Source organism: Caloenas nicobarica, chromosome 1, assembly GCF_036013445.1.
Source record: "Caloenas nicobarica isolate bCalNic1 chromosome 1, bCalNic1.hap1, whole genome shotgun sequence".
NCBI lineage: Eukaryota > Metazoa > Chordata > Aves > Columbiformes > Columbidae > Caloenas > Caloenas nicobarica.
This window is the reverse complement of record NC_088245.1, coordinates 194,737,198-194,764,310: the sequence shown is the minus strand read 5'-3', so window position 1 is coordinate 194,764,310 and position 27,113 is coordinate 194,737,198. Positions and strand designations below refer to the sequence as shown.

The window sequence follows — 27,113 nt, the reverse complement described above, 5'->3', positions numbered from 1 at the left end:
CCACAATGACACAGATGGAAGATTCAATAACAAGATGTTTCACTCAAACTGCCAGCCAGCTCTCAGCGGGCTGAGGAATAGGCCTGTTAAAAATGATACTCCCCTCTTCACTGCGGCACCACTGACAGGGTTGCGATCAGTACAAAACTGCGACACAGAACTTCAGGAACCGCAGACTCCATTTGTGGCCTCTGGCTTACCTAACACAACTACGCATGAGGTCAAGACAGCTTCAAACTCCCAAGAAAAGGCTCTTAAGCAGGAAAAAGAAGCATAAAGGTGTTATTTTGCTCTCACATGTTCTTCAACAAACTAAAACGGGGGCTTGGGCACATGGTGACAATGTTTGACGCAGAAAACTATTTTCTCTCTGCAGAGAAACTAGTTCTCCATCTAGTGACACCAACTCTTCTTCAGCTGACCAGCCTCCCAGATGCCTTTACATGTGCCCTGTTAATGGAATCCTTGTGTTCTCAGCAGCCATGGCAAGCCACATCCTCCTGTAGTGCCTGAGAGCCTCCCTGAGCAAGCACTCCAAATGTTAGGGTGCATCTCATCCACTGATTTCCTTTGTCAGGAACACAACAGACACAATCCCGGCAAGTTAAGACAAGGACTTAGGTGGAGCCTTCCAAGGTCAGGATCTCTGTCTGGGCAGAGTCCACCCAGCTGCAGGAAGAAGAAAGACTAATAACCACATTGGTGATACACCATTTTTCATACACTTCTTCCCTCTAGGGTATCTATAACAATACATGCCTTGTTTTCTGTTGGCAACCTTGGCTGGCTAATGTATTTGGTTTCACAGGTGTTTTGGTCTCCCCAGTCACTAGCAACCATAGGCCATTAAGAAGTTCTAATGCTGCCAAAGAAATCTGCACTCTGGACAAAAGTATATAAGCATAATTTAACCTGTAACCTGATGTAAATTTTAGGCCACTGGTAGAGGTGATCCTTCTGAATTTATATGTACTTACCATGCCAAAGCAAAAAGGTATATAGCAAATTATTTAGTGTTCCAAAAATATCAAAAGGCTCCCTACATAGCAACATGTTCCCTCCTATCAAATGTAATTATAGTGATGTGTGTGGGTTAATTCCAACATTACACTGTGTATTCAAGTACCACACAAGAACGTCTTCTGTTTCTGGAAGAAAAACTTACTGGCAGGCCATGTAATTTTATAAAATGCAAAAGGAAGTATCTGGCAGCAACCTAAAAAAGAACCCAGTTTCACTGTGCCATCATTCTTCAAAAACACAAGTCAAACCTGCATCTAATCTTCCAGATTAGAATGAAGAAACGTTACTATGATGGACAGCAATTAACATGTAAATACATAATATTTTTTGAAAATGAGAATCAATATTTCAAACTAATTCAATATTTCACGAAGAAAATTCAGGTAAGTTGATTTGGGCAGCTGGTTTTTACTGTAAATTACTTCATTACTGGGAGCTCTTTCCTGTAGCTGCAGGAGGCTGCAATCTCCACTATCACTGCAGTCTGTTTAGCCTGTGTCTCATTTTTTGTTACAATATTGAACCAAAATCCACAGCAGGAGATAGGAATTATTATGCTTGGCACAGGACTAACAATGGCATATCATTAAGTTTTGATGACTGTCTCAAAGGAAAGTAGTTGTCAAGTCTGAACTTGGGGGACAGGCAGGAGACTAAGCAACAGATCATGGGGAGAAACTTTGATCATGTCTCAGGTTGATCAAAGGGTCACCTGATACTTTTTAAAAAGTCTCTGGGCATCCTGGAGACAAAGGTAGAAGAGACGACAGGAGATACTCTAAAAGCACACAGTGTTATCAATTGCAAGGCAGGACATAGTAAATGGAAACTGGCTTCACAGGAGATGAGAAGTAAGTTGAAGAAAAGTTTGAGCAAAAGCAGAGTACTGAACTCCCCACAGTGCACAGATTTTGACGCCAAGTACATTCATGAAGAAATGGCATGAAAATGTGTGGTCATTATTATTTGGTTTATCTTGCATTCATAGAAGAGTCAAAAGGAAGACTGATTGCTTTCTAAAAGCATCACAAGAATCCAGCCTGCACAAAATTTCTATTCATTTTCCAAACTCAGTAACACAAATCTCCTCTGGCAACAAAGCCACTGGACACTACAAAAACAGACAGATACATTTACTTGCTCCCTGCCTGGCAGCCGCTAGCTTCTGGACTTGGTAATATAACAAAGAAAGCCCAGTGGAATTTCATCCTCCAGGAGCCAGCAACAAACCCTATGTACTTTTGAACAGATAAGCAACAGCCAGCCAGAAATGGAGATTTGCATCCTTCAGGAAAACAAGGTCTCATGGAGTGCTGTTCTCTGTGCTCCCATCTGTGTGTAGTCTGCTCTGCTCTCCCTTTCTGCCTTGCATGTGGGACGAGCTTCTGCGACTGTGTCAACAAAGCCAATGTAAATACTACTGCGTGCAGTGGCAACTGCCTCACAGCCTGTAAAACCTTTCTGAACGGCAAATACAAACTTTGACAGGGTATGCAAATTGTGCTATTATCTGAGCTGTACTTCAGAAGACAGAAATTCATCTGCTGAAGATATATGCTGAGATTGAAGCCCAAGTATGTTCAAAGGATATTTACTAAGTTTATTTGCATGCCAAGAGCAGTAAGAGAGAATTATGCTTTATCAGGAGGAGATAATAATGGATCCTGAGTGCAGCCCGGACGGACAATGCTACTACAGAAAAATCACATTAATGCAGTTAAGATCTTCACTAAAGAGGAATTACTCTTACCAAACACCACTAACTTAAGATATACAAGCCTCACTTAGCAATTTGTAATTGAATTTAAATATATAGAGAGCAGATAAAATTAAAATAATCAAAATACTGTGTTTTCTCTGCCAGCCATATATGCACCTAGCCAAATGACAGATGAAAATAAATGCTGTTATCTCTTACTATATTTCAATGTCTAGTTTTGATATTAAATGAAAGGAAGGAATATACTCTCTTCACTTAAAAACCCCAAACTTTTACTTTCAATAAATTCATTTTTTTCATCTGGACTACAAATTAAACTGAAAACATATCTTAAGTTTGGAAGAAAGAGCAGCAAAGGACACCAAGCCAAATTACAGACATTAATTACTCTACAGAGTGCCAACATTCTTCTGATGTAATTCCGATGTAATTTTTCACTAAGCTTTACTGAAATTTAAATTCTATTACAGTTCTTGACTAGACACACTAATTCAACATTCAATAAATGTAAAGAACATAGACTTTCTTACAATTCAAAAGTTCACAGTACATTTTGCTGGGACAAAGTTCCAGGCCAAAGCTTGCTGTCCCTCTTTGTATTGAGGCTATACGCATTACAAGATGTTATACTCTTCCAAAGGTAGGAGCTAAATAAAAAAATATTTCAAATGGAACAAAACATGCAGGCTAACTTTCAAAGCAGAGAACTGGTCTCTTCACTGAATAACTAACACCTACATAGAAACGGTGTAAAATACCAGTTATAAAAATGCTAAGTCAGATATTCTACTGCAAAGAAACCTTCCTTCCACTTCTCTGGCTTTGCCCGGCCAGCAGAGGCAGTAACATTCCAGTGGCTATCCTAATACTCTTCTCAGAGAACTAAAGTCACATCTATGCTAGGGAGAAAAGTGCATTTCCTGAGAAGCAAAAAGTAGAGGAAGTATCTAGGTATTCTGACCAACGTGTCAAACAGTGATTCAGGCCCTGCTCCGGCTGGGGATTTGGCTCCAGACAGCCCAGGAAACCCCATGACTATCATCTATGCAAACTGTACCTTTGGATGTCACAAGAAGTACAGAACAAATGCACCATTAGTCATGATGAAGATCAAAATTACATAGCTCAGTAGAACTCAAGGATTTAACACTTTCAGATACCACATGAAAGGATAAAAAGGTGACGTGCTAAAGGTCACAGCAGTACAGTGAGAAAAACTCACTCCCATGTCCTACTTCAGACTGACCGGCTCTCACGTGCTGACACTGACAATGCACAAACACCAACATGCAGCACAATGTTTTGTTGCCTTTTACAAACAGTCCTTTGCAAAGCTAGAATAATCCCTCTTTCCAATGTATTGTTTCCAATGCCTTCCTTAATAAGAAAATAAAGGAAAAGTAATTAAGTTCAGCATGACAAGACTACACCTGTACAAAAGCAGGTACCTTAATTAAATTTTGATTTTTAGCTGAAAATTTCCAAAACCCTACTCTCTGGATAAAGTCGCTGAAAGAAAGAAAGAAAACTCTTTTAACACAACAACACAAGCGTGGGAGTGTGGGAAGCAAGTGACAGGGAGAGGTAGGGGTATTAATATGCTATCAAAGAAAAGGTGAAGCTTTTATAGTCAGTGTGTTTTTACTCACTGTATTAGGTACATATGGCAGTCCATAAACTTTCTCCTGTGTTTCCTTCAAAATTTCTGTGGTTGACTTTTTTAAAGGATGTTTCCCATGGTAGATTTGGTCCAAGGCAGCATAAAATACCTGAAGAGATAAAATACGTTTGTCTTTGGCACATGGCATTGGCATTTGACAACCAAAAGAGATAAATAGAAAAGAATGGGAGAGAGAGGACAGGGAGAGGGAAGAGTTTAAATATAAATGGTTTTGTAAATCTTCTATTTTTAGCATAACATACAAGGAGAGAAACAGGTTTTTGGAGTACACCAACCACCACCATCGTGATCTACCATAAATCCATGCTTAGGTCACTGAGAACACCAGTAGGATTCCATCGCTTGCATTTTTAAATAAAATTAAGACCTGTCCATAAACCTCAATTCTGCTCTTCAAAAATAATACTTTAAACCAGATTTAATAAAGACTTAAAGTTGTTTGAGTGGACACAGCAAAATAAGCTATTCCAAGACGTGCATGCAGCCATCAGAACACATCACACCTGCAAGGGCAAGTTACAGTCCCGGCAGTGAATGTAAGGAGCTGGACACGGAGCTGCTGATGCCCCTGAGTTCCTTCTAGGGCGCTCAAACTGTGCAGTACTAAGGCAGATGCTTCCTTTGTTTTGGCTCTCACAGTCAGAGTAATAAATTGCTGCAGTGTAAGCTGAGCCTGAGATCACACTGCACCAGGAGGGTGTTTAACCACAGAGGTAAGAGGTGGTTCACAGGCAATTTTTGAGCAGAAGCATGTGAACCATGGCAGAACAGAGATGCATGACTAAAGCACTGAGGTGTCCGGAGAACAGGAAAGCAGCACCAACAGAAAGACTTTTCAGGCAAAGATAGCAAAGCAGAGTATCTGGCACTTCAACAGCAAACATGACATAAACATGGACAGAAGACCGTGCCAGGCCTCAAAGTGTGCCACCACTGAAAAAAATGGCAGCATTTATTTTTTGTAATATAAAGATTTCCTGTTCTGTGGAAGTGCAGGAAAGAGAGAAGAAGAGGACATCCATTGCTGTGCAACACAACATATTTTTTAGAAGTCTGGTGCATCCAAATATTGAACCCAAAGAGTTCAGGGCAGATCACACTATGGTGGTGGTAAATTAACGGTAGGGAGCCCCAAAAAACTTTTGTGCAATGGATGAAGCAAATAATTTGGCTACAGATTCACGTCCAGTCACACTCCCAGGGATACTGCAATACCATTCCAAATGATAGAAACACACTGGTTTAGGAGTTATAACCATGAAAAGCAGAAAAGGCTCTTCAGAGGCATTCTCCATCCATGAAGAATGGATGATTTCTTAAGCAATCTGAAAAACACAACCCTCCAACCTCTGAAAAGATTCTTTGTTATGAAAATTGGGTACAGAAACATTTTGAACTCTTTAATTATTTATTAGAATTCCAACACTGGGAGGAGGGAGTTGGATATAACACGTACACCAAAAATGTGACTGTCACTAAAGGGCCATATTCCTTCTGTTCGAATAAGCTGTCTTCTAACACAGAATCTTGAGAAATCCTTTGAAACTGTTTTCAAATTATAAGCGTGATAATTGATTTTTTTTCAAGAAAAACCGAGGGTTATAAGGAGAGGGGTGAAGAAGCCATGGCTTGCAGGAGCTACTCCTGAATCTCCTGCTTGCTTCCCACATGGATAATGAGAAAAGAGGTCAATAAGACCTGCAGCATCAGCCATTAATGACGTTGCAAGTTTTGTGTCCTAGATACTGACAACGAGCAAGAGATACAAGCACTTAACATCGGCCCATCTACAAACTCAGAGCAGGCAGCGAGTATCTGTTCAGAGGGTAACTCCATGAAGACACTGCACCAAATGGCAAACAATGATGAGTACTTTACTTCTTAAAGACAAACTTTGCAGAGGTGTTTAAAATTTTCCATCATTATACTGATAACATGAAAAACTATAAATCTACAGAAAAAACTAAGGTAAAAACTACAATATTTTTTATTATTCTCTTAGAAGAGAAAGAGGTTTGACAATGCCTTTGCTTGCTCTTTTCATCCTCAGAGCTGGTCTCTAGAAACTCGGATCACTTGTTTAACAAAATTTAACAAAAGCTACAGCATTTACGGTAGCAAGGGTGACTCAGAATATGACCAACACTAAGTACCATGAATAGATCTGAAAATTACCTGAAGCAACAGTCCTAGAAAACCCACTTTCTCCTGTCACCCTAGGCCTTTGTGATTCTAGCAGGAGTCATTTCACACCAACTTCCATATCCTGCCTAAAAACCCAACCCAAACAGCAGGAATTTCTGCATCTCATCACAAACTTTGGCATCCTGCTTTCAGCCCAACCTTGACGCTCTTTCATCTGTCTCCCAGCTTTGTTAGGACCTGTTTGCAGTTGCTCTTCAGTGTTCCTCACAAGACGGGGCAGCCTGCTCTGCAGTGGACCTTCTCTAAAGTTCAATTTGGAGTCAAGTAGTTCGTGGTCAGGGAGCTGGAGCAAAAGCTCAACTCGCAGCCAAGCAAAGAGGAAACAGGAGCTGGAGGCCAGTGGAACGAACTTCCTCAAGAACAACACGGTGATAGGGAAATGAGTCACTGAAGCCAGCTATAAGGTTTCCCCTGATCCTGGTACACGTAAAGCGTGGGAAGAAAGCTATGAGCCAGGCCACCTGGACAGCATAGTTTAAAAAAAAAAAAAAAAAATCCATCCCTGAAAATAAACTTGGATGAACTTTATATCCATAAGCATTCTCATCTACAAACCACAGTTCTGTGTGTTTACACAGGCCTTTGAAATGGGAAAAGGAGACACATCCCAGGACCACAGGATTTTAGGTGATACTGCTGAGGAGCATGCTAACATTTAATATTAAGCAGTAGACAGAAGATGATTTCTAATTTCAGTAAAACACATTTACCAAAATACCTAAAAACATAAAAAGGCCACCAAATAATTATCTTTCTACTGCTGTCTCTCTGTTTCGCACTGACATTGGTATTTATGAGTTTCAACTGATTCCCGTTCTTCCCAGCTCCTTATCTGCTCAATAGTATTAATATTCAAACAGTTACGCTTTTTCCTATTACTGACTGAAAGACTCTGGGACTTAATCTGTGAATGGAGTCAAATCCAGTTGGTGGCTGGTCACAAGTGGTGTTCCCCAGGGCTCAGTATTTGGGACAGTTCTGTTTAACGTCTTTATTGATGATCTGCATGAGGGGATTCGGTGCACCCTCAGTAAGCTGGCAGATGACACCAAGTTGGTGGGAGTGTTGATCTGCTGGAGGGTAGGAAGGCCATACAGAGGGATCTGGACCAGCTGGATTGTTGGGCTGAGGCCAATTGTATATGTCTCAACAAGGCCAAGAGCTGGGTCCTGCACTTGGGTCACAACAACCCCAGGCAGCACTACAGGCTCAGGGAAGAGCGGCTGGAAAGCTGCCTGGTGGAAAAGGATCTGGGGGTGTTGATTGACAGCAGCTGAACGTGAGCCAGCAGTGTGCCCAGGTGGCCAAAAAGGCCAACAGCATCCTGGCTTCTATTAGGAATAGTGTGGCCAGCAGGACCAGGGAAGTGATTGTGCCATTGTACTCAGCACTGGTGAGGCCACACCTTGAATCCTGTGTTCAGTTTTGGGCCCCTCCTCATAAGAAGGACATTGAGGTACTAGAGAGAGTTCAGAGAGGGGCAACAAAGCTGGTGAGGGGCCTGGAGCACAAGTCTGATGAGGAGCGGCTGAGGGAACTGGGGCTGTTCAGCCTGGAGAAAAGGAGGCTGAGGGGAGACCTGATCGCTGTCTACAGCTACCTGAAAGGAGGGTGTAGCATGGAGGGTGTTGGTCTCTCTCCCAAGTAGCAAGTGATAGGATGAGAGGAAGTGGCCTCAAGTTGTGCCAGGGGAGGTTTAGATTGGATATTAGGAAAAATTTCTTCATGGAAAGTGTTGTCAGGCATTGGAACAGGCTGCCCAGGGAAGTGGTGGAGTCACCATCCCTGGAGGTGTTTAAAAGACGTGTAGATGAGGCTCTTAGGGGCACGGTTTAGTGCCAGAGTTAGGTTATGGTTGGACTTGATGATTCTGAGGGCCTCTTCCAACCAAAAGGATTCTGTGATTAATCTGCATGACAAAAGCCTTATGAGAAGGTGTGTGGATTGTCGTTTTTCATCTTGAGTAACTGATTGCATCAGTTGGAAGACAATCCAGAGGCACTGTATTTATGATGAATAACCAGCATCATTCCTTATTTTCCCATGCCAACAGGATTATTTTCTGAACAGACCACAAAAGAACCTTTAGGAATTTTTCCCACTGCTGGAAAATTTTTTCTTTCTTTTAAAGGTCAAATATGTCTTACATAGCATCTAGCTGTCAATATAGAATATACTCTTCGCAAAGCCTGAAGGAAAGGCATTACAGTCATCATTCACAGTTTTTTCAGGTATATACATTAGTAGTACCTGTATGCTTTGGCATGTGCAGATTGAAATGCATGTTTTTTCTTCAATTAATTATTATACTTTTAAATCTGCATAAGTAACAATACACACTCCTACAAAGAAATGTGAACTTTATATCTGCCATGCAATCAACTTCTCTGGGACATTTTTTCTCAAGTAATAAACAGAGTGGCTCTGCCAGCCAGTCTCTTTGAAAAGAGTGCACACTTCCGCAGGCATTACAATCGGAATCTCCAAAACCAGGGTGCTGAAAGTAGGAAATTAATAATATTACTCAGTGTGGCATTGTGATCATTTGGCATGAGTTGAAACTGGTTGAACTTTAGTTACACAAGAGTCATTTGAGGGCAAGCAGCCAGCACCAGTCAATCATTAGGTGCCCACAGGAATTTGAGCCTACCAGAAGTGGGTGTTCTCAGTTCTAAAGTGATGGGGTCTGGAATCACTCTGGGACAGACCCTACAGGACCCTAGGAGCAGCTGAGGACCAGCAGCCGCACAGGGGATTGCACAGCCCACCCCAGGAGCCTGACGCAATGACTCTCCTGAAGCATACCATCTCCCCCGCACAGGACCAGGAGGCTGTGTCACTTCTTGATGTATCTGTGACTTAAAGTGCTCTCAGTATCCAAGCCCATGTAGCTCCCACACTGCCAATTTGGTCTTAAACCTTGACAGGATTACAGCAGATACATATTAAAAGCTGAAAGGAAATCTGTCAGATCTATATATAGCTGGTGTGGACACAGCAGAAAAGAATGGGTGCACTTGATGGCTATTCATCTGTATATTGGCAATTTATTCTGTTGGTGGACTTCATGAACAGAGGTCCACCACTAAGCATTGTCAGTATAAACTTTATTTCAATTCAGATTTTTTTTTCTGCAGAAAAATCCTATATGACTTAATTCTTGCCCACATTCTCTCTGGATTCTCAGCTACCTCTATATGAGAACCTTTCAGAGCCAGAGCATGCACTTCAAAAACAGACCTGCAGAGAGGATGCAGTTCTTTTCATGTCACAGAGGTATAGTGACAGGTAGCACCCTCCTTGTTGACACCTCCTGCGCAGCCAACACTGGCCACTGACAACCAGCACTGCACCAAAAGCATAATTCACAAATCCATTAAGTTTAACCAATGACAAATATATTTATACACTGAAAACAGTGTTAGGTCTGGTTTTGATTAGTGTAACTGACATGTATACATTTACAGGCCCACACTCTGGTATTCTAATTAGTTTTAAATCATTATCAACAACTGCACAGAGCAAACTGTAAATATTTAACCAAGTTTTTCTTTTAAATCAACTTCAGTTAAGCAGTGCAGCTCATGTTTGTAGAAAGAGCTGCAATCATTTGAGCACTTCTCACGGTAAAGACTTAGAAAGATCTGATCTTTAAATTTCTTCCACATCTCAAAAATAATGACTACTCTTTATTAAGGTACTAGCAGATTTATCTCACCTAAACACTAGGTCAACTCTAAAAAGAAAAACTACATGCTTCTGGCTTAAGGCAAAAGAAGAAAATGAAATCACAAAAATCACGCAGCAGAAGCTTGTAGCATACTAAATGCAGCCAAACTCTCGCTGTGAAAAAACTTGGCTGGTTGCTAATGCTACGGTTCACATCTGAGAAATGCTGTTGCAGGACTGAAAAATCATAAATACCTATTTTAGATAGTACCCTAACTTCCTTTACTTCCTTTGAAGAAAAGCAACACTGATCGTTTGCTTCTGGGAATGACTAATCAATCACATCTATCCACAGAAAATCAAGGTTTATGAATTTAAGTACTGCTCCTAACCCTATGAGAGGGAAGTCTTACAGCCTTATAGCTCAGCCATTAATTTTGACACAAGTAACAAGTTGCCACTTTCATACTGGAGATGCAGAAGTTAAGGAACTCAAATCACATCCTAGTAAATAAGCAAGTTGTTTTGATTTTACTAACGTGGCCCATATCTCTCAGTCCTACTACAATTTAATGATGCAAAGGTATGCAATACTTCCTGTACTGCAAGTTCGCCTTGAAGATTTATGAGTTTAAGAACTCAATCTTAAACTACATTTAGTAATTCTGATAATCTGAATATTTTTCAAAACCTGTGGTTTTCAAGATATTTTCCTACAGATTTATACATTCAGCTCTAGGCAGACAGCAACAGAATATGTTCACAACAACAAACATGAAAATTAATATAAAAAATAATTTATTTTCGCTGACTTGCATATAGTTAGATAATGTACAGACTAGTATGCAAAGAACATACCTGGAGTTGCATGTCAGCTGCAGCACACACCTTCTTGGACTCACATAGTCTTGACACCATGTTTTTTGGCAGTGGCTTGAATTTTTAAAAAAAAGTCAGAATATATTTAGAACTCTTGCATTGTTGTAAATAGTATGCTTAATACTAGAAAAAGCATATTTGAAGTGCCTTGCATTAAGGAATTAACAAGAAGGAAGGAGATCTCATTTGCTAAATAAAGCATTAAATGGGCAATTAAGATATCAGCAGTAATGTATACAGTAACCAAAAAAACCTGTGTGTCAGTGTTTGTTTTTCTATAAATTGATCCTATGCTCCCTTGTATGCATGTTGAAAATATTATGACTATCTTCAGAGATAAACAACAGATGGGGCAGTTAAAAGTCCTCCCAGGTCATGCTGACAAGTCTTCAAAAGCAGATAACAGATTCTCCTGTTGGTCTTTTGGTATAGCTCACTTAGATTTACGCAGAGGGCCACGTAACTCCCATTGAGCTGGGGGTGGTTTCGTAACTTCAACAGGGACAGCATCAGGCTTTCTACCCTAACCCACATAAGAACGTTTGGTCATACTGAACAGTAAATATCTACTCTTTGAAATTTTTAACAAAGTTCAATTTATTCCACATCTATGGCAATAAAATTAACCATGCCACCACAGGCTGAAAGTCAGACACATTTTTCAAGTCATTAAGCAACCTCTTTTGCACTTTCCATCCAGACTTCTACAAGCACATCCGAAGACTTTTTAATATCAGATTTTTAAGAATACCTGTAAATGAATGCTTGACCTTACACTTCTTCCTCTGCTTCCTTAAGCTTTTCAATAGGTGTTTTTCCTAGTAAGCATAATTTTTTTTTTCCTGGCAGTTTAATTAACCAAACATATTTTAAATGGTTAAAATAGCTGGGGTCTTGCTAAAATATTAAGAAAGTTACCACAATTTGTGAAATGTAATAAAGATGTTTGGTATTAGACTGAACTCTAAAAGCATACCTACACTTTTACAGTCTGTTGAAGTGTTTAAGAAATAACACATGAAAGTCTACAGACTCTGATGCTAGAGCCATATGTTTAGATTCTGTGCAAATTATATGACTTCAAGAGAAACAATGTTAATGTTCACAGGATAAAACCCCAACTCCACAGAAGTTACACATAAGTGAGGAAAATGTTATCAATTAACTCTGTGGAACCTGGAAGTTTAAGCAGATAAGAAAAACTCCCAAGTTGCACAGCTGTTTTATGCAGTAGTTTGCCAACGCTTGTAACCTCTTCTCCATATCAAAATTTATCTGGGTCAAAAATGGGATAGAACAACACCCACTATTTTGCCTGTCATACATGTGCACAGCTGCTAAATTTCAACACAGAAAAGTGAACCAATGAACACGAAGTCTGTCTTACAGTATATCCTTCTTAGGGCAGTATGTACCCTTCCCAAATACAAAAATTCTGTTTCAAATTACATCATGATTTTTGGACTACTAGAGTAAGAGTAAATGGGCATTTATCCGTAGTAATAAAGATGTTAGTAGCTGACTATCTTGAGGTTCCACATTGGATTTAATATTGTTCAAAATACTACTTATTAATAACTAAGTAGAAAACTTATTCAGTCAAGAAGCAAAGTAGAAAAAAATTACAAACGGTAAAAAGTATTTTGGCCAGACAATTTTTCTCCTGGCTCTACGAACATCTCTTGTCTCATCCTCTTACACAGGCAGAGTAAGGCACACACTTCAGTGACTTTCATCCTGTAACTAAAGCACATGTGGGTTTGCAATAACACAGATTCAGTTGTCATGCAAGAAACCCTTGTGTAAGAAGATTTTATTATTAAGCACCAAACCTATCAGCAAGTTTTGGCAGTTTTTTGGAGACTTTCACTTCCTACTGAAGTGGTGCAGTAGAGAATTAAACAAAACCGATTTCTTCTAGGGGCACCTGTACTCTGGATACAGTAAGGTATGGGAAAACTGAATAGGAATTCTTAGACTGTAATTTGTCAGTGTTAGAAAAGCTGAACATCCAAAAGTTTGGCAACAGCAAATATGTATATTTAACACAGTTATAATTTAAGAGTGTTAAAGCCAAGAGCACTCCTACCAGTAAGGTCAAACCAACTCTTTCTACATAGCGGATTTTCAAGTTTATATTTTGGCTACACTAAATGATGGTAAGTAGAAGTTAAGTGCACAGCCTTTCAGCTGGTACACAAAATAAATAGAACAAAAGGCACTAAGACATTTCTAATTGGCATTTTGGCAAACCACAGTCCCACAGATCCTCAACTGAATTGGGAAATCCAAGTCTGCAGTTCACGGGGGCACAGAGCAGCACGGTTTGGTGATGCGGACAGACCCTGTACACTCCCTGGAGATCCAGTCAAATCCAGCCCCGCTCAAGGAACAACTGAAGTGGGTCTAATTCTCAGTTCAGATTAAACATTTCTTACAGACCCTCCACCCAAGAGAGTCTTGCCTGCTTTTGACTGGACTGCAAATAGCTGAGCTCAGGCAGAGAAGGGTGCTGAAAAGGCAGCCTCTGCATTCACCCGTTTCGTCCTTACGTTCTGCTACAAGCATCTATCCTACTCTAAATCCAGCTCTTGAAGGGAGACATGGAACAATCATTAATAAAGTACTAAAATATCTTTGCACAGGACATGGCTTAGCATCACCTTCTAGAGATCAAGTAAAATGCAGGTAATACCAAGAACCTCCAAGAAAATATTTTATCTTTTTTGCAGCCATATGAATATCAAACAATGTAGATCTACTCTGCTCTGAAGATCAAGCTCTACGGTTTGAGCTGGTTAAAATCAACAGGAAATTACAAATCACTCTTATGACAATACCTAGTGACAAAAAGGCGCAAGAGAAAAACATAAATGTTCTTTTGTGCAAGAGAAAAACATAAATGTTCTTTTGTTTAAATTTATCAGTGCTACTGATCTGGCTCAAAGACTGTGTTGTGATCATAAATCACAAGCCAAGTGGATTTGGCACCAGAAAAACATTGCCAAAATTAGATTAAATGGAAAGAACGATAAAAAACCCAGATCACTTATTTTTCCCAAAGCACCTTTAGGATTCTAGAATTTAAGATTTCAGGGAACTAAAATTAGACTCCAGGAGGTTTTTCAAAGATCACCACACATCTCCAAAGATTTTTTGGGGGATGTCAGGCATACAGATATGCCAAGGTCTTGAATGTACTGAGGAAGATGGACTGTTTCAGGCAACAGAAACTATTTCTCCATTACAATCTCATCTAGTCCCTTAATAAACAGCTGAGCGAAGGAAAAAAAAAAAGCATCAGCAGGATTATTTTACTTATCCTGAAAGATGAGCTCTCTGATAAAACCAGAATCAAACTGTGATCTTCATTCTGAAAGAAAGACTTCACAGAGCTTCAGCTAAAACTATTTTAATTGAATAACCATTCAATTTTTTACATTTAAAACACTACATGCTTTACTTCGGGTTCCACTTTTCCATCCTTTTATATTAAGTAACTTTAAGAACTTGGCATGAATTTTTCAGCATGTTTGCCACAGTGACTAAAAGAACAGAATTCCCTGTGTCCCAAAGCACGCTTAACTCCTTACTGCTGTGGAGTAACTGTGACACAGTATGACTGTTTACTGTCCATTGGCTTATTCTTGTAATAATGCTAATACAATACTGCCTTTGTAATTCCATCTCTGTGAAAAATGAAGTCAGTTCAAATTTGAACAGCTGAAATACTGGCCTTTGTTCAAGAGAGCCTCCAAAGACACACAAGCTTAAAATTATTTAGCTCGACAGACCTACCACATATCTGTGCACTTCACAAACAAAATTAAACAAATAAACACAGTGATAAAGAATGGTACGCATGCACAAGATTGTCTGCTCAAGCACTGTTACAACCTCAGTTTGCTATGGCTTGAACTCACAAGCTTACCTGAGCAATTCAACTTGAGTAACTAATTAACGCAGTCCTCTCTATTCCTTTTTTTCTCAAGGATTTTCTGGTTTGAGTTATCTTTAAGATGAAAGGAAAACTAGGGTTGCTGCTTTCTTGGAACCAATATTTTTGAGCTGGCCAGCTTTTTGAACTAAATTCACAAGACTTGCTCCTTTTGCCAGAAGAGTTTGCAAGCTTTTGCACTCCTCAGTACTCAACAGCAGAACCATCCAAAATGCACAGAAAGCAGTCAGGCTTTTTATAAACTACAGGATATTTTGGACCAGATCCTCATGACCCACATCTATATGCATAATGCATTCTCATCTGTGAAAGCCTGCTCACCAAATCTTTTTTTCTGCAATGCTACTAAAAACCAGTTTTTAACAGTGCATATGTTTTCATAATCAAAACACCACCTTTTTCCCCTCCTCTTCACCTAAGCATAAGTGCTGACCCTCAGCACGGACTGCAGCTCAGGACCAATCCTTCTACAATTGGCTCAGAAGCTGGGACTATGCTATCAAGTTTTTTTGACATAATTATGCTCAGGAGTAACATTTAAAATGACATCACCTAACACTGATATGCAAAAACAGATGCAGTAATGCAAAAATGCTTTTTAAAATTATCTGCACTGTGTCCTCAACAAGCTAGGTCAGTAAAAAGCCTTTCATCAATATCTAGCAGAGCTATATTGGTGTAGTTGTTGCAGGAAAGATCCTTCTTGCACACAAAAACTTGGTCTCTGTATTCATAAAAAACCCCAAAACAAACAACCTAATGGAAGTTCTCTTATGGAACAACATTTGGATGAAATGGTTTTACAAATTGCACATTTTAACTGTTCCATCTATCTTCCTTCCCCTTGGAAAGGGGGTAAAGTGACTTCATTTTTCTTTCAAATAACTAAAAAAACGGAGAATAAAATGTTGATTCAAATTTCCATTTGCACACCAAAAAACTTAGGGAACAAGCAGAGAAAATATAAGCCCCAAAAGGATTTTTGTGAAGTTGTAAATGTAAGACAGTTGGGATTTTCTATTTGAAGTACTTTGTAACTCATACACAACAGATCAAAGGAATTCCTGTAACAATCACTGAATTTCAAGAACAGAAAAGAAAACTTCAATCTATTTGTATTTAAATGACAGATACAGAAACCTGATATCAGATTCTTAAAACTAGCTTAGATGAACCAGCATAAGCAAAAGCAGATTTATATATGTTAGATAATGGCTTAAAACTACATTCAAAATTTTTAAAAAAGCAATTAAAAGGGAGCAGTCTAAAGCCCTCAAAAACTACACAGCAGTTTCAGGCTCTTTTTTCTCATCTTCCAGCATAATCCATGTTTGCCCCCTTCAAGACTGAATTTCTACATTAAACCTCTCTCAATTGCTGTCTGAAAGCGCAGGATTTCACCATCTATAAACAGAAGTTGTTTTTGTAAATGCCAAATAGGACACAGTGCCTGGTTCTAAGCTTTTGCGCTGCAACTAAGCATGGTTTAGATTTGTTAAGCCATTCTGAAAATACAAAGCCATATATAATGTTCCATAAATCTTTTTCAGATGTTTTAGTCAAGCTCATTCTCTGAACTCATATGCAATCAGATTAACTCCACTATGCTTAAACACTGCATGAACTTTATAAAGAACACTAAAAAGCAGTATTTTGGTAAGTGGACAGAAGCATACAAATGATAAAGTCTTCTGAACCGAGTATTTGTAACTCTTAGGTTTCAAGGAGACTTTCTTCGTGCCATCAATTCTGCAGAAATGATTACTCTCTTAAAAAAAGGCAGATTTACAGAGCAAATTTCTCAGTATCTATTAAAATAGAAGTTAAGGAACACATTTTCCTAATTGCTCAATGGAGGCAAACGTAATACTGAAACATACTGAATGGTTAGTATTGGATAAAAGGCTTCAGTGAAATGTAACACTACACAACTTAAGAGGATTTCTTGGTTTTGCATTGATGGGAAGGCTATTCCTCAACCATCGCATCTGGGTACACTGAAACTTGTCCCAATCAAAAGCACTAGAAAAAGATCTTTGGCTACTGTTGCCTGGTTTGTGTTTTTGAAATGGCTGTACAAATGTAAATCATGTTCTGCTGTCCTGCATTACAACAACCACCGAAAGTCGCCTTGTTCCAAAGAGCACTGTTTTCTAAATTTTTCACAGAAAGTAGATCCTTGCATTAGACTGGCATGGAATATCTTCATGAAAAAAAGGGATCAGAGTTTTAATGCAGAAATTAATGACTGCCAGAATCTAACTAATCCTCATCTTAATCTAATTCTAATTAAAATAGTACACTTTTCATCACAAAATATTTCAGTCACCACCCTACGTTGTGCTAAAAATAGGAGTTTTCAAACACTGAAGATAATTTTCAATTATTTCTATGATTTGGTGCCTGAGCTTTGTTTTAAGACAGACTTTAGACGGTTTGATGATGAATGACTATTTTTGTCATAACTTACCTGTAATAAAATCAAAACATTCCACATAACTTGATTCACACAGAAGTTGTTCACCTACCACACTAAGTTTGTCTAGTGTAGAAATTACACAACCTTTATAGGAAGAAAAGATTTTAAATATGTAATTGGAACCTTGGATATAAGGATCTAGTAGTTTTTACAGATTACATTTATCTTTTCTGCTATAAGAACATTAACATTTTTTCTGAAAAATTAGAATTATAATATTAAAATAATTTCTATCCATTGTTTGCTTTAAACATTATTAACACATAACTCATGAAAATGTTACGCTGTCCCTGAATACACTTATTTCTACTTTCAGTGTGTTACATATTAATTTGCCCTACCTGTCCCGTTTTATAATGCCTTGCAAACTGGTTAACCACTCGGTAGTCATTTGCGAAGTACTCCATCAGAATTGAGGGAACTTCAGCAAAATCAGTAGCACATCTGGTTCCTAGAGGTAGAATAATTGTACACATTAGCATTTACTATTTTCATTAACACAAATAGTTAACCCTTCCCAAAAGGTTTTGCAACTTTGAGTTTGGACTTTTGGTGAACTTTAATGTTCTTTCATTTATTAAGTCAATATTTTATTTCCATAGCATTATTGTACATATTGCCAGAAAAGCTTCATTATAATCCTACACATTTTACTATAAATCAGAAAGTAAAACAAAATATTTGAACAGCTGGGTGAGGCACCTTATAAAGCTCTGGATCACACCCTTTTTAAACTAAACTAGACTGCAGCCAAACTGGCCCTACATGAAACACCAAATCCATTTAAGTGTCTTAAACCTAAATCAAACTACAATGTAAATAAAACTCTGCCTTAATCCCATTCACAGTTACAATTTTTAGCTTCCATCTGTTTGCTGAGCTTACTTATGCTTTATATTAACCTTGCTTTGTAATACCAAGTCATTCATCCAAGGAACACTCCTGCAGATTGAAGACATGTTCTAAGTGCAGTGAGGTAATATCTTAGCAGTTTGCAATTGCAAAAAAGCACTTTCCCAAAAACCTTATTTACTTTTATCTTTATCAACACCTCACACAATGGAAGTATACCACATCACCAAATCAGAGCTGCATTTCTAATTTCTGTATCAAAGTCAGGGATGTACAAAATTGTTGCTTTAAGAAAGGACCCACTGGGTCATCACCTCTATCCCTGTCTGCTAAAGACAATGTCAACATTCAAAACTAGTCTTAAATGTAAGTATGGGGTTTGCTTCTACTATTCTTCCTTGAAGGCTATTTTTAAAAATAATTCCTTTGATCTTCACAAATCTCTCATTTTTAATCTGAATTCATAATCTGTTTACACTCAATGGTTTCAGACCAGTACCGCTCTTTACTATAAATAGCATTTCCCACACAGTTTTTTACCTTCTAAATTGAGACTATACTCTCAGCTATCATTATCTGAAGGCAAAGACTTTTAGCTCTTCTCTGCACCTGCTTCAGTTTGAATTCACCTTCAGATCAGACACAAAACCATGCCCAAGCATTGCATGAGGTTTCACCAGTATCTTTCTTAATCACTCGAATACTTCTAACGCTGCAGTATTCAGTCATGCATTTCTTATGCAATAGCCCAAATTCTTCTTTTGTGCCACCACATTTCATTAGTAGAGTCGTCTGTTGTTGTTGTTTGAAAATAATTTTTAAAAAGCCTAAAACAAGGCAGCACTGAAGACAAATGCCTGCAGAACTACGCTGATGTTCATCGAGCCATTTATGCTTTCTCAGTGCTCCTTAATAAAGTGACAGAATTCTTTTAGTAACCATTAAAGAGACTCCTGAAAAATTACATTATCTGAAAGTTAGAAAGGTAAAAGGCTGGGCAGTTATCTGGGATAAGTTAGTCCTCCTGTAAAACAAATGTAGGTATTCACTACTGCATGAGAAACCAAAACAGAATACAAGCTGGGGGTTAAAAAATCTATGCCCATATGCATTAAACAATCAATACATGCATATAGTAAAATGACAGATTAATTTTAAGAGTCATATCTTAAGTTGAAAATGTATAGCGTTATTCAAGTTTTAGGTCCATTAGCAGCAGAATGGGTTCCTGAATATCTGGGAATGTTAATCAAAAAAAGGGGCAGGGGAAAGTAAGAAAGACGTCAAATACACAGAGTGCATCTCAACTAGAATTCCAAACTTTTTGTTCTCACAATAGCCTGTAGTCATCTTTTTTCCACACCACAGTGTGGAAATGAGACTCATTAGAGCAGATGGCTCCTAACAGACATCCCTGGGGATGAGCCATTTGATTGTCACACATTCCAAACCCTAAAAACAAAGGATTATCCACAGAAACAACACGACTGACCTCCGATGCTGCTTTTGCAATGCTAGATCTGGAGTGAAATCCCCTGGGACGCAGGACTGTCTGCAGCTAAGGCAATGCTGAAGTCATATACAGGGGCTCATGGAAAGTCAGAGCCTCAAAATTAGCCATTTCCTGCCCCTTCAGGCCTTTCTGACATGTAGATGAATACAATTCACCACCACAACAGGAGAATTCCCCCAAAGCAGTTACTTTGGGCACATAAGTACCCCTGGAAGTCAAAAAGAGCAAGGCCACGTGAGTGGAAGGGATGCGGGAGAGCAGTTAACTGTCCCAAGGAGCGCACAGAGCTTACACTGAAAGAGCATATACAGTGGTCATTTTTTTTAACAATGACCAGTAGTGACATACTGACAAACAGCTCAGTCTATCTTAAGGGGAAAACTTAAGAAAGTATGATCTGTCACTGGGTGCAAAGTATCTGCTGATAACACATAACTCTACCATGGATTCCCCTTTGTATCATTAGCATAATATAAAAACGGTAAAACATTAAAAAAATCCTTCAGACAAGAGAGGTATCATTTCATCTGTTTGGTTGTGGGGCTTTTTTTATAAGTAAATGCCTACTGCAAATGGGATTTCCAGCACACTGTTATAGAAGACGATATACCAAGCTGTCTGCAGGTAAGAAAAGCAGCATGCAGAGCAGCTTTAGCCAGATCATGTCTTTGAGCCATTTACCACAACTGCAGAAGACCACAGCAGCCTGCCAGGTGTCAGCCAATACACCCACTGCTACTGCTTGAGAAGAGGGACTAAATGAAAAAAGGCAATATTCCTTTTCTGTGCATCCACGAAGCTGTGATAGCATTTTCATTCATCTTCATTTATGTATGATAAAAAGGCCTACCTGTTTATCATGCTTGCCATTTCAATAAACTTTTAATTTATCAATTTTGCTTTAAACAGAACCAACTAGAAAAGGTCTGGCTTTACAGATTCTCCTAAATCATTTCCAAACCAGGATTCATTGTGCTTGTACACTAGGTACAAGTTTACCTTAATTTATTTTCAAACCTCCAACTATTCCATTATTATAAACTCCATACAAGGCAAACTTGCAAGAGTGGATACCACCGCTAGAACAAAGATCAGCAGTACAGAAAGAAAAGATACAGATGGCTAATTCTTATTAGGAGAAGAAAAATATTCAAGTGTTGTTTTGTTGGATTTTAGATAATGTCTGGGGATCTGATATTGTATTTTCAAGTCATCAAAGATGTAGAAGTACCAATGTGACTCAATCGTTTCTCGTTCATCCTTTTTTAAAAATGATGGTTGGTTTGTTTGTTTAATCTACGCCCTTCTTCTAGAAATTAAACATTTAAGTAAAATTTAAAAAAATCACTACTCTAACTTTCTTACCAGTGACATGTTGGTACCGAGTTCTTCCCAGCATAGAATGCATAGCATGTCCCATTTCATGGAAGAGATTCTCCATCATGCCAGGAGTCAGTAGCGTCGGTGCACCCCTTGTTGAATGGGGCAGACTAAGCATCAGAACAACCACAGGCAGCTGGTACTCTCCATTTTCCCTTAGCCTGCCTCCACGAACTGTAAAGTGACAATCCTTTTCAAGGTAAAAGCAAACATATGGATAGCCAATGTCATTATATCAATGATATTAAAACAATGATGAAATTATTCAATTAAACTATTAAATCAAACTAAACATATACTCAGTTACATAAGCTGATTTCAATGATTGTTAATAGTGTTCTTAATAGCAGCATTTCTCCATCTTTATTATTTGCTTCATATTCATAAGGTAACTACCTTATTCCATAAAGAAAACAACATGTTGCTTTTAGAAAATAAAATATTATTTTTTATTTTAGAATTATTGAAACCTCTCAATTTTTCCAAAAAATATCACTAGCTCAAAGAAATTTAGTGATGTGCCCAATCCATAATTTATAGATAGTTCTTCATCAGTAACTTCTTTATAAAATACACTGCATAGCACTCCTAGCACATTGTGAAATATTAGCAAAACAGAGTAATATATTAAACTAAAGCAGATTTAAAGTTTGTCCACTTACTACCTCACCAAGAGTGGTAATTTGCAGATGTTTCTACAGAGTGAAGTGTCTAGTATACTGCATCATTTTGTTAATATACTGGCACTAGGCAGCATGAGTGAGCCACAACAGCTGGAACCATCTATGGTTTTAAGTAGAATTTTGAATAAAAATTTGTTGTCATTATGACCTTTCACCTTTAGAGAGTTTTAAAATTTCAGATTGTTTTAACTGTATATAGTAAATAGTTCTCTAAACAGAATTCTATGATTTCTCATAGTGGCTGACATTCTGTAGAACTAAGAGTCTGAGTTCAGCCTATCAAGTGATGTTTTTTAAATGAAAGGTTACTCACAAAAATATTTTACCTAAAACTACATTTGAAGTTACAGACTTTCCCTGTTTAAATTTAATTTGTTTTAAATCGAGACATATCTTACTAAATTAACATCAAACGCAAATGGCCCTAACATTACAGTCATTACCTAAATAAAACCTATGCTGGAGTCAGATCATAAATGTTACCTGATGTGGTTTATCAGGTCGCTGAAAGAAGTCACAATAGATGTATCCTAGCAAACCTTCAGTTTCATGAACAACGGCCTGAAGAAAAAAAAAAGTATAACTTCCACAGTGAAAGTACTGATTAAGATGTGTAAATTTAAGATGGAGTATTCTAATCCGAAGATTTATAATTAACAAATTACAAATAAACTGGGAATAATTAATGTAAAACCCATTGGTAATTTTAGTTGAAAAAAAATATACAAGATTTACTGCTCATCCCTCAAACTGCAGCCATTTCTGCATGTCACTCAAAACTGGTAAGTCACAGATTGGTATTAAAAGAAACACCGTCTGTAGCCCCTAAATGACTTCTGAGAAGTCAACAGTAACACAATTTTATTTAACATAGAAATAGAAAGGCTAAGGAGTAATTATAAATTAACCCACAGGGTATAAAGAACAGCAGCTCTTGCTGGAGATGGAAGAGCAGTGAAGACCAGAAATGAATACATGGAGGGAAGACAACAGAAGAACCTGGGAGCCTGTTGAGTGAGTTATTGCCCAAGTTTTTATTTCCACCCCCCTCTGAAAAGAGGGCAGAAAAATAAAGACACAAAAACCAATCTCAAAGATGGCATACAGAACATAAAAATGAGGATAAGACACATGACTACTAGAATATGCACTTAGAGTATTCTAGTCATCTAGAGTCATTTGAAACAAAAAAACAAAAACAAAAACAAAAACCAAAAAAACAAACAAGAAAACCCCCCCCAAAACTAGCAGGGTTCATTCAGAAGGACAGCTTGAAAGGTACAACAATGATCTCCAAACAGAGAAACTGATTCTTATTCAGGAACCCCTCACACAGAGACATATTATAAAGGCCATTAAATACCAAGCATACAAAAGGCACTTGGAGAGTATGAACCCCTTGAGGTCTAACTTCAACTAAAATTAGACAGCTGGTCTGTGTTTTTGATAGGTACCCAAATAATTTAAAACCAAAATCTGACTCATGGCTCAGAGGAGCACACCACCTTGTCTAACTTCCCTTTGTCACTTCAGGTGCTGGGAACAAGAATACTTACCAACTTTCGAACATCTTCAGACCAAACCTCTCCTTTCTGTGTCTGTTCAGCATAAAGGGAGATTCCTAGGAGCTGACTGAACAAAGAGTTCAAACCTTCCATGCACGCCCCAAGAGAGAAAAATGGACAGTACAAGCCAGGATCAATGTTGTACCTATGGAAATATAAAGATCCCAAAATAGTCAGTTAGCTTTGCTACACAAACTACAGTCTTCACCTCGAGGTCATAGGATGTGACAACACACACCAGCTGAGCCTCACAAGGCCCTTACTGAGCATATTTGGTTTAATATTTCAAACAGCGAAACTAAGTCAGAATAGTTATGGCACAGCGCTTCACAGTGACTCATTTTTTCTTATATTCAAATTTGGATACCAAATTCAGCAGATGATGACTATGATTTTCAGAGATGTGGTGAACATATAGCTCAAACTGACCACGGCAACACCATGGGTCCCCAGGCTGAGCCACTGGCACTCAAATGTGATTCCCATGCCAAGGCTACACCGTGTGACTGATGAGAAGATGGAACTGGCTCTGGCCATGGTGTAACCAAATCCTCGGCTAGGGCAGGACACCAACCAGTAAGCACCCCGGCCTCTGTAGTCTGGTCTTCGCCTGGAGCAATAGAAACACCATGGAGACATAATCACCTCCTGTGCATGAATCATGCCTCAAGCTCTGGGGACTCTCTGAGCCATGTAGAAATTACCTCACAGCTTTGAGCCACCTGAACATTATAGTTTGTGACCTGGAGTTCAACATCCTTTATGTTACCTTTATCACATACTCTAGCAGCATTTCGCAACTATGTATCTGTCAAAAATACAGGTATGCTCAGTTACAGGATTTTGCTTATTTTCACACTACAAATGCAAGAAGCTACAGCCGATGTATTCCATTATATTTTTAATTATACTAGAACATAGAAAGTAAAGCAGATTTTGCCTCTATCATACTGACAGAACTTCTTCAAGATGCGTAGCAACACTTAAATTCACACTCTACATGCACACACTGCAATACACACATTTTCCTTCTTACTCAAAAAGAGTCTTTACACCAAAAGAAAAGAAAACAAAACAAACAAAAAAACCCCACATGATATAAATAACTTTAGATCAAGTTAGGTGAAAAGACTGGAAGCATATCTCTAAAGGAAAGCAGAAGAGATGAGTTAATCTCCATGTAACATGACACAGAAATCTGGAGTACAAAAGACACTGCTTTACACTTGGAGCCCCCCAGAAGTACAGAATTAGTCTATGTGTTGAATATCCTCAGATTTTTAAGTCAGTAATTCCTAAGAACTGCAGCTCCTTCAACAGTGGCACTGTTTGGAAAGCTGTAGAAGGTAAATCTCAGATATCTCCAGACTTTCATAGTATCACCCTGTGATTGCCTTCTGCTCAGATTGTTACCATGAAAACTTAAACCCACCACTAAATGTTCAGTTCTCTTGATTCTGCTTGGAAGCTTCCCCTGCATACAGACTACAAGACATGTTAAAACGATCTTTTATTAAAAGGAAAAATAACACCTTTCAGCAGTGAATCATAACAACTTCTGTAATAGTTTAGGACTGCTTTTTGTCACATCACTTTAAAATCTTACACCATCATCCTTCATAGTACTATGAATACTAAGCTTTGTTTCCCATCTGTAATTCAAACAATTGCTTCCTTAACTAAGGACTGACCATAAAAGAAAAGTTCGCTATAAAAGTACTGTCTCAATAGAAGTTTACTATAATGTGAAGCAGGATTTCTCCACATAAAAATTTCAACATTTCAAAATTAATTAAGGATGAGATGGTAGGTAATGATACTCTTTTCATACAGCTAAAAAATTACACTGAAAAAGGACAAAGTTATACATTACTTTTAGTCCTAATTCAGCCTTGAGTTGAGTAGTAACCTAGAGCTACGTCTCCTCAGAGCCAACTCAGATGAGCAGCATTTATTAGTTCTGGCTCTGCCCCAAGCCTGCTCATCCCACACTTGTTTCTGCAGAGCCACTCAAATTTCCCATACCTTGGTTTAGGTTCCAGAAAGGTTTATTAATGCAGGTGTAACACAAAGTCTAGCCGCAACACTATCTCAAAACCAGGGGACTAATGCAGACACACTCAAGTGGTTTATCATGGAGGTTACATAAGGGCTCTTTGTAGAGCCCATTTCAATCAGCCCTGCCGAAGCTATACTGACCATGTGCAAAGCCCATCTAGTACCTTCACATACTCCTCTCTCCAGACATCCAATATCATCCAGAGTTTCCCTGCCATTTCCTCCCTGTCAACTGGGAGAAGAGAGCTGACTGTAAGAGATATTTTGAGAAAGAACCCATATGATACAATACTACAAACACATACTTCAATAAATCAAAATTTCACTCCACCAACAGCTCACAGTCATAGCAAACCATCAGATTTTCACAGTTGCAGGAAATCCAAACATGTAACTCCTACCAGTGAGTTCAGCTGCAGGAAAAGAGAATGTGAAATGGTAAGAAGGTCAATAACAGCATCCTTTAAAACACTTCATGAAATTAAGCCACATTCACACAGGAAGTCACCAGGAGTAGTCAGCATGGATTCACCATGGGCAAGTCATGTTTGACCAACTTGATAACGTAATATGATGAAACAAATTGGCCTGGCAGACAAAGAGGGAGCAGTGCACATCATCAACCTGGACTTCAGTGAGGCCTTTGATGGTATCTCCCATTAGATCCTCAGAGCAGCTGTCGATGTACAGGCTGGATGAGCAGACAGGGAGCTGGACTGAAAACCGGCTGAATAGCTGGACCCAGAGGGAGGTGATCAGTGGCACAAAGTCTATTTGCAGGCCAGTGGCTAGTAGTGTACCACAGGGGTCAATACTGGGTCCAGTCCTGTTTAATGTCTTCATTAATGACGTGGATGATGGGGCAAAGTGCACCCTCAGCACATTTGCTGAAGACACCCAACTGGCAGGGAATGGCTGATACAGGAGGGGGTTGTGCTGCCATGCAGAGGGACCTCAACAGGATGGAGAAATGGGCTGATTGGAACCTCATGAACTTCAACAAGGAGAAGTGCAAAGTCCTGCACCTGGGGAGGAACAATCCCAGGCACCAGTATATGCTGGAGATCACCCGGCAAGGAAGCAGCTTGCCCAAAAAGGGCCTGGGGGTCCTGATGGACACCAAGTTGAACGTAAGTCATCAATGGGCTCTTGTTGCAAAGAAGGTGAATGGCATCCTGGGTTGCATCAGGCAAAGTATCACCAGCAGGTTGGAAAACACTTTTTCACAGAATCACAGAATGTTAGGGATTGGAAGGGACCTCGAAAGATCATCTAGTCCAATCCCCCTGCCAGGGCAGGAACACCTAGGTGAGGTTACACAGGAAGGCGTCCAGGCGGGTTTTGAATGTCTCCAGAGAAGGAGAATCCACAACCTCCCTGGGCAGCCTGTTCCAGTGTTCCGTCACCCTGACTGAGAAGAAGTTTCTTCTCAAATTTAAGTGGAACCT

The 27,113-nt window shown here is 38.9% G+C and overlaps 1 protein-coding gene across 2 annotated transcripts in view; it reads right to left on the bottom strand.

Annotated features, from left to right (window-relative positions):
* MIPEP (mitochondrial intermediate peptidase) overlaps positions 1-27,113 on the bottom strand; it is a 76,049-nt gene that overhangs the window by 21,101 nt on the left and 27,835 nt on the right. Inside the window, exons 11-16 of one of the 2 annotated variants that reach the window (XM_065638029.1) lie at positions 23,599-23,752; positions 22,526-22,603; positions 21,345-21,549; positions 17,956-18,065; positions 11,157-11,231; positions 4,393-4,512 (exon numbers count right to left, since the gene is read on the bottom strand). In XM_065638029.1, coding sequence (XP_065494101.1) covers positions 4,393-4,512; positions 11,157-11,231; positions 17,956-18,065; positions 21,345-21,549; positions 22,526-22,603; positions 23,599-23,752 — 742 coding nt within the window. The remainder of the gene's footprint in view (positions 1-4,392; positions 4,513-11,156; positions 11,232-17,955; positions 18,066-21,344; positions 21,550-22,525; positions 22,604-23,598; positions 23,753-27,113) is intronic. The other variant, XM_065638037.1, reaches the window with a different exon arrangement.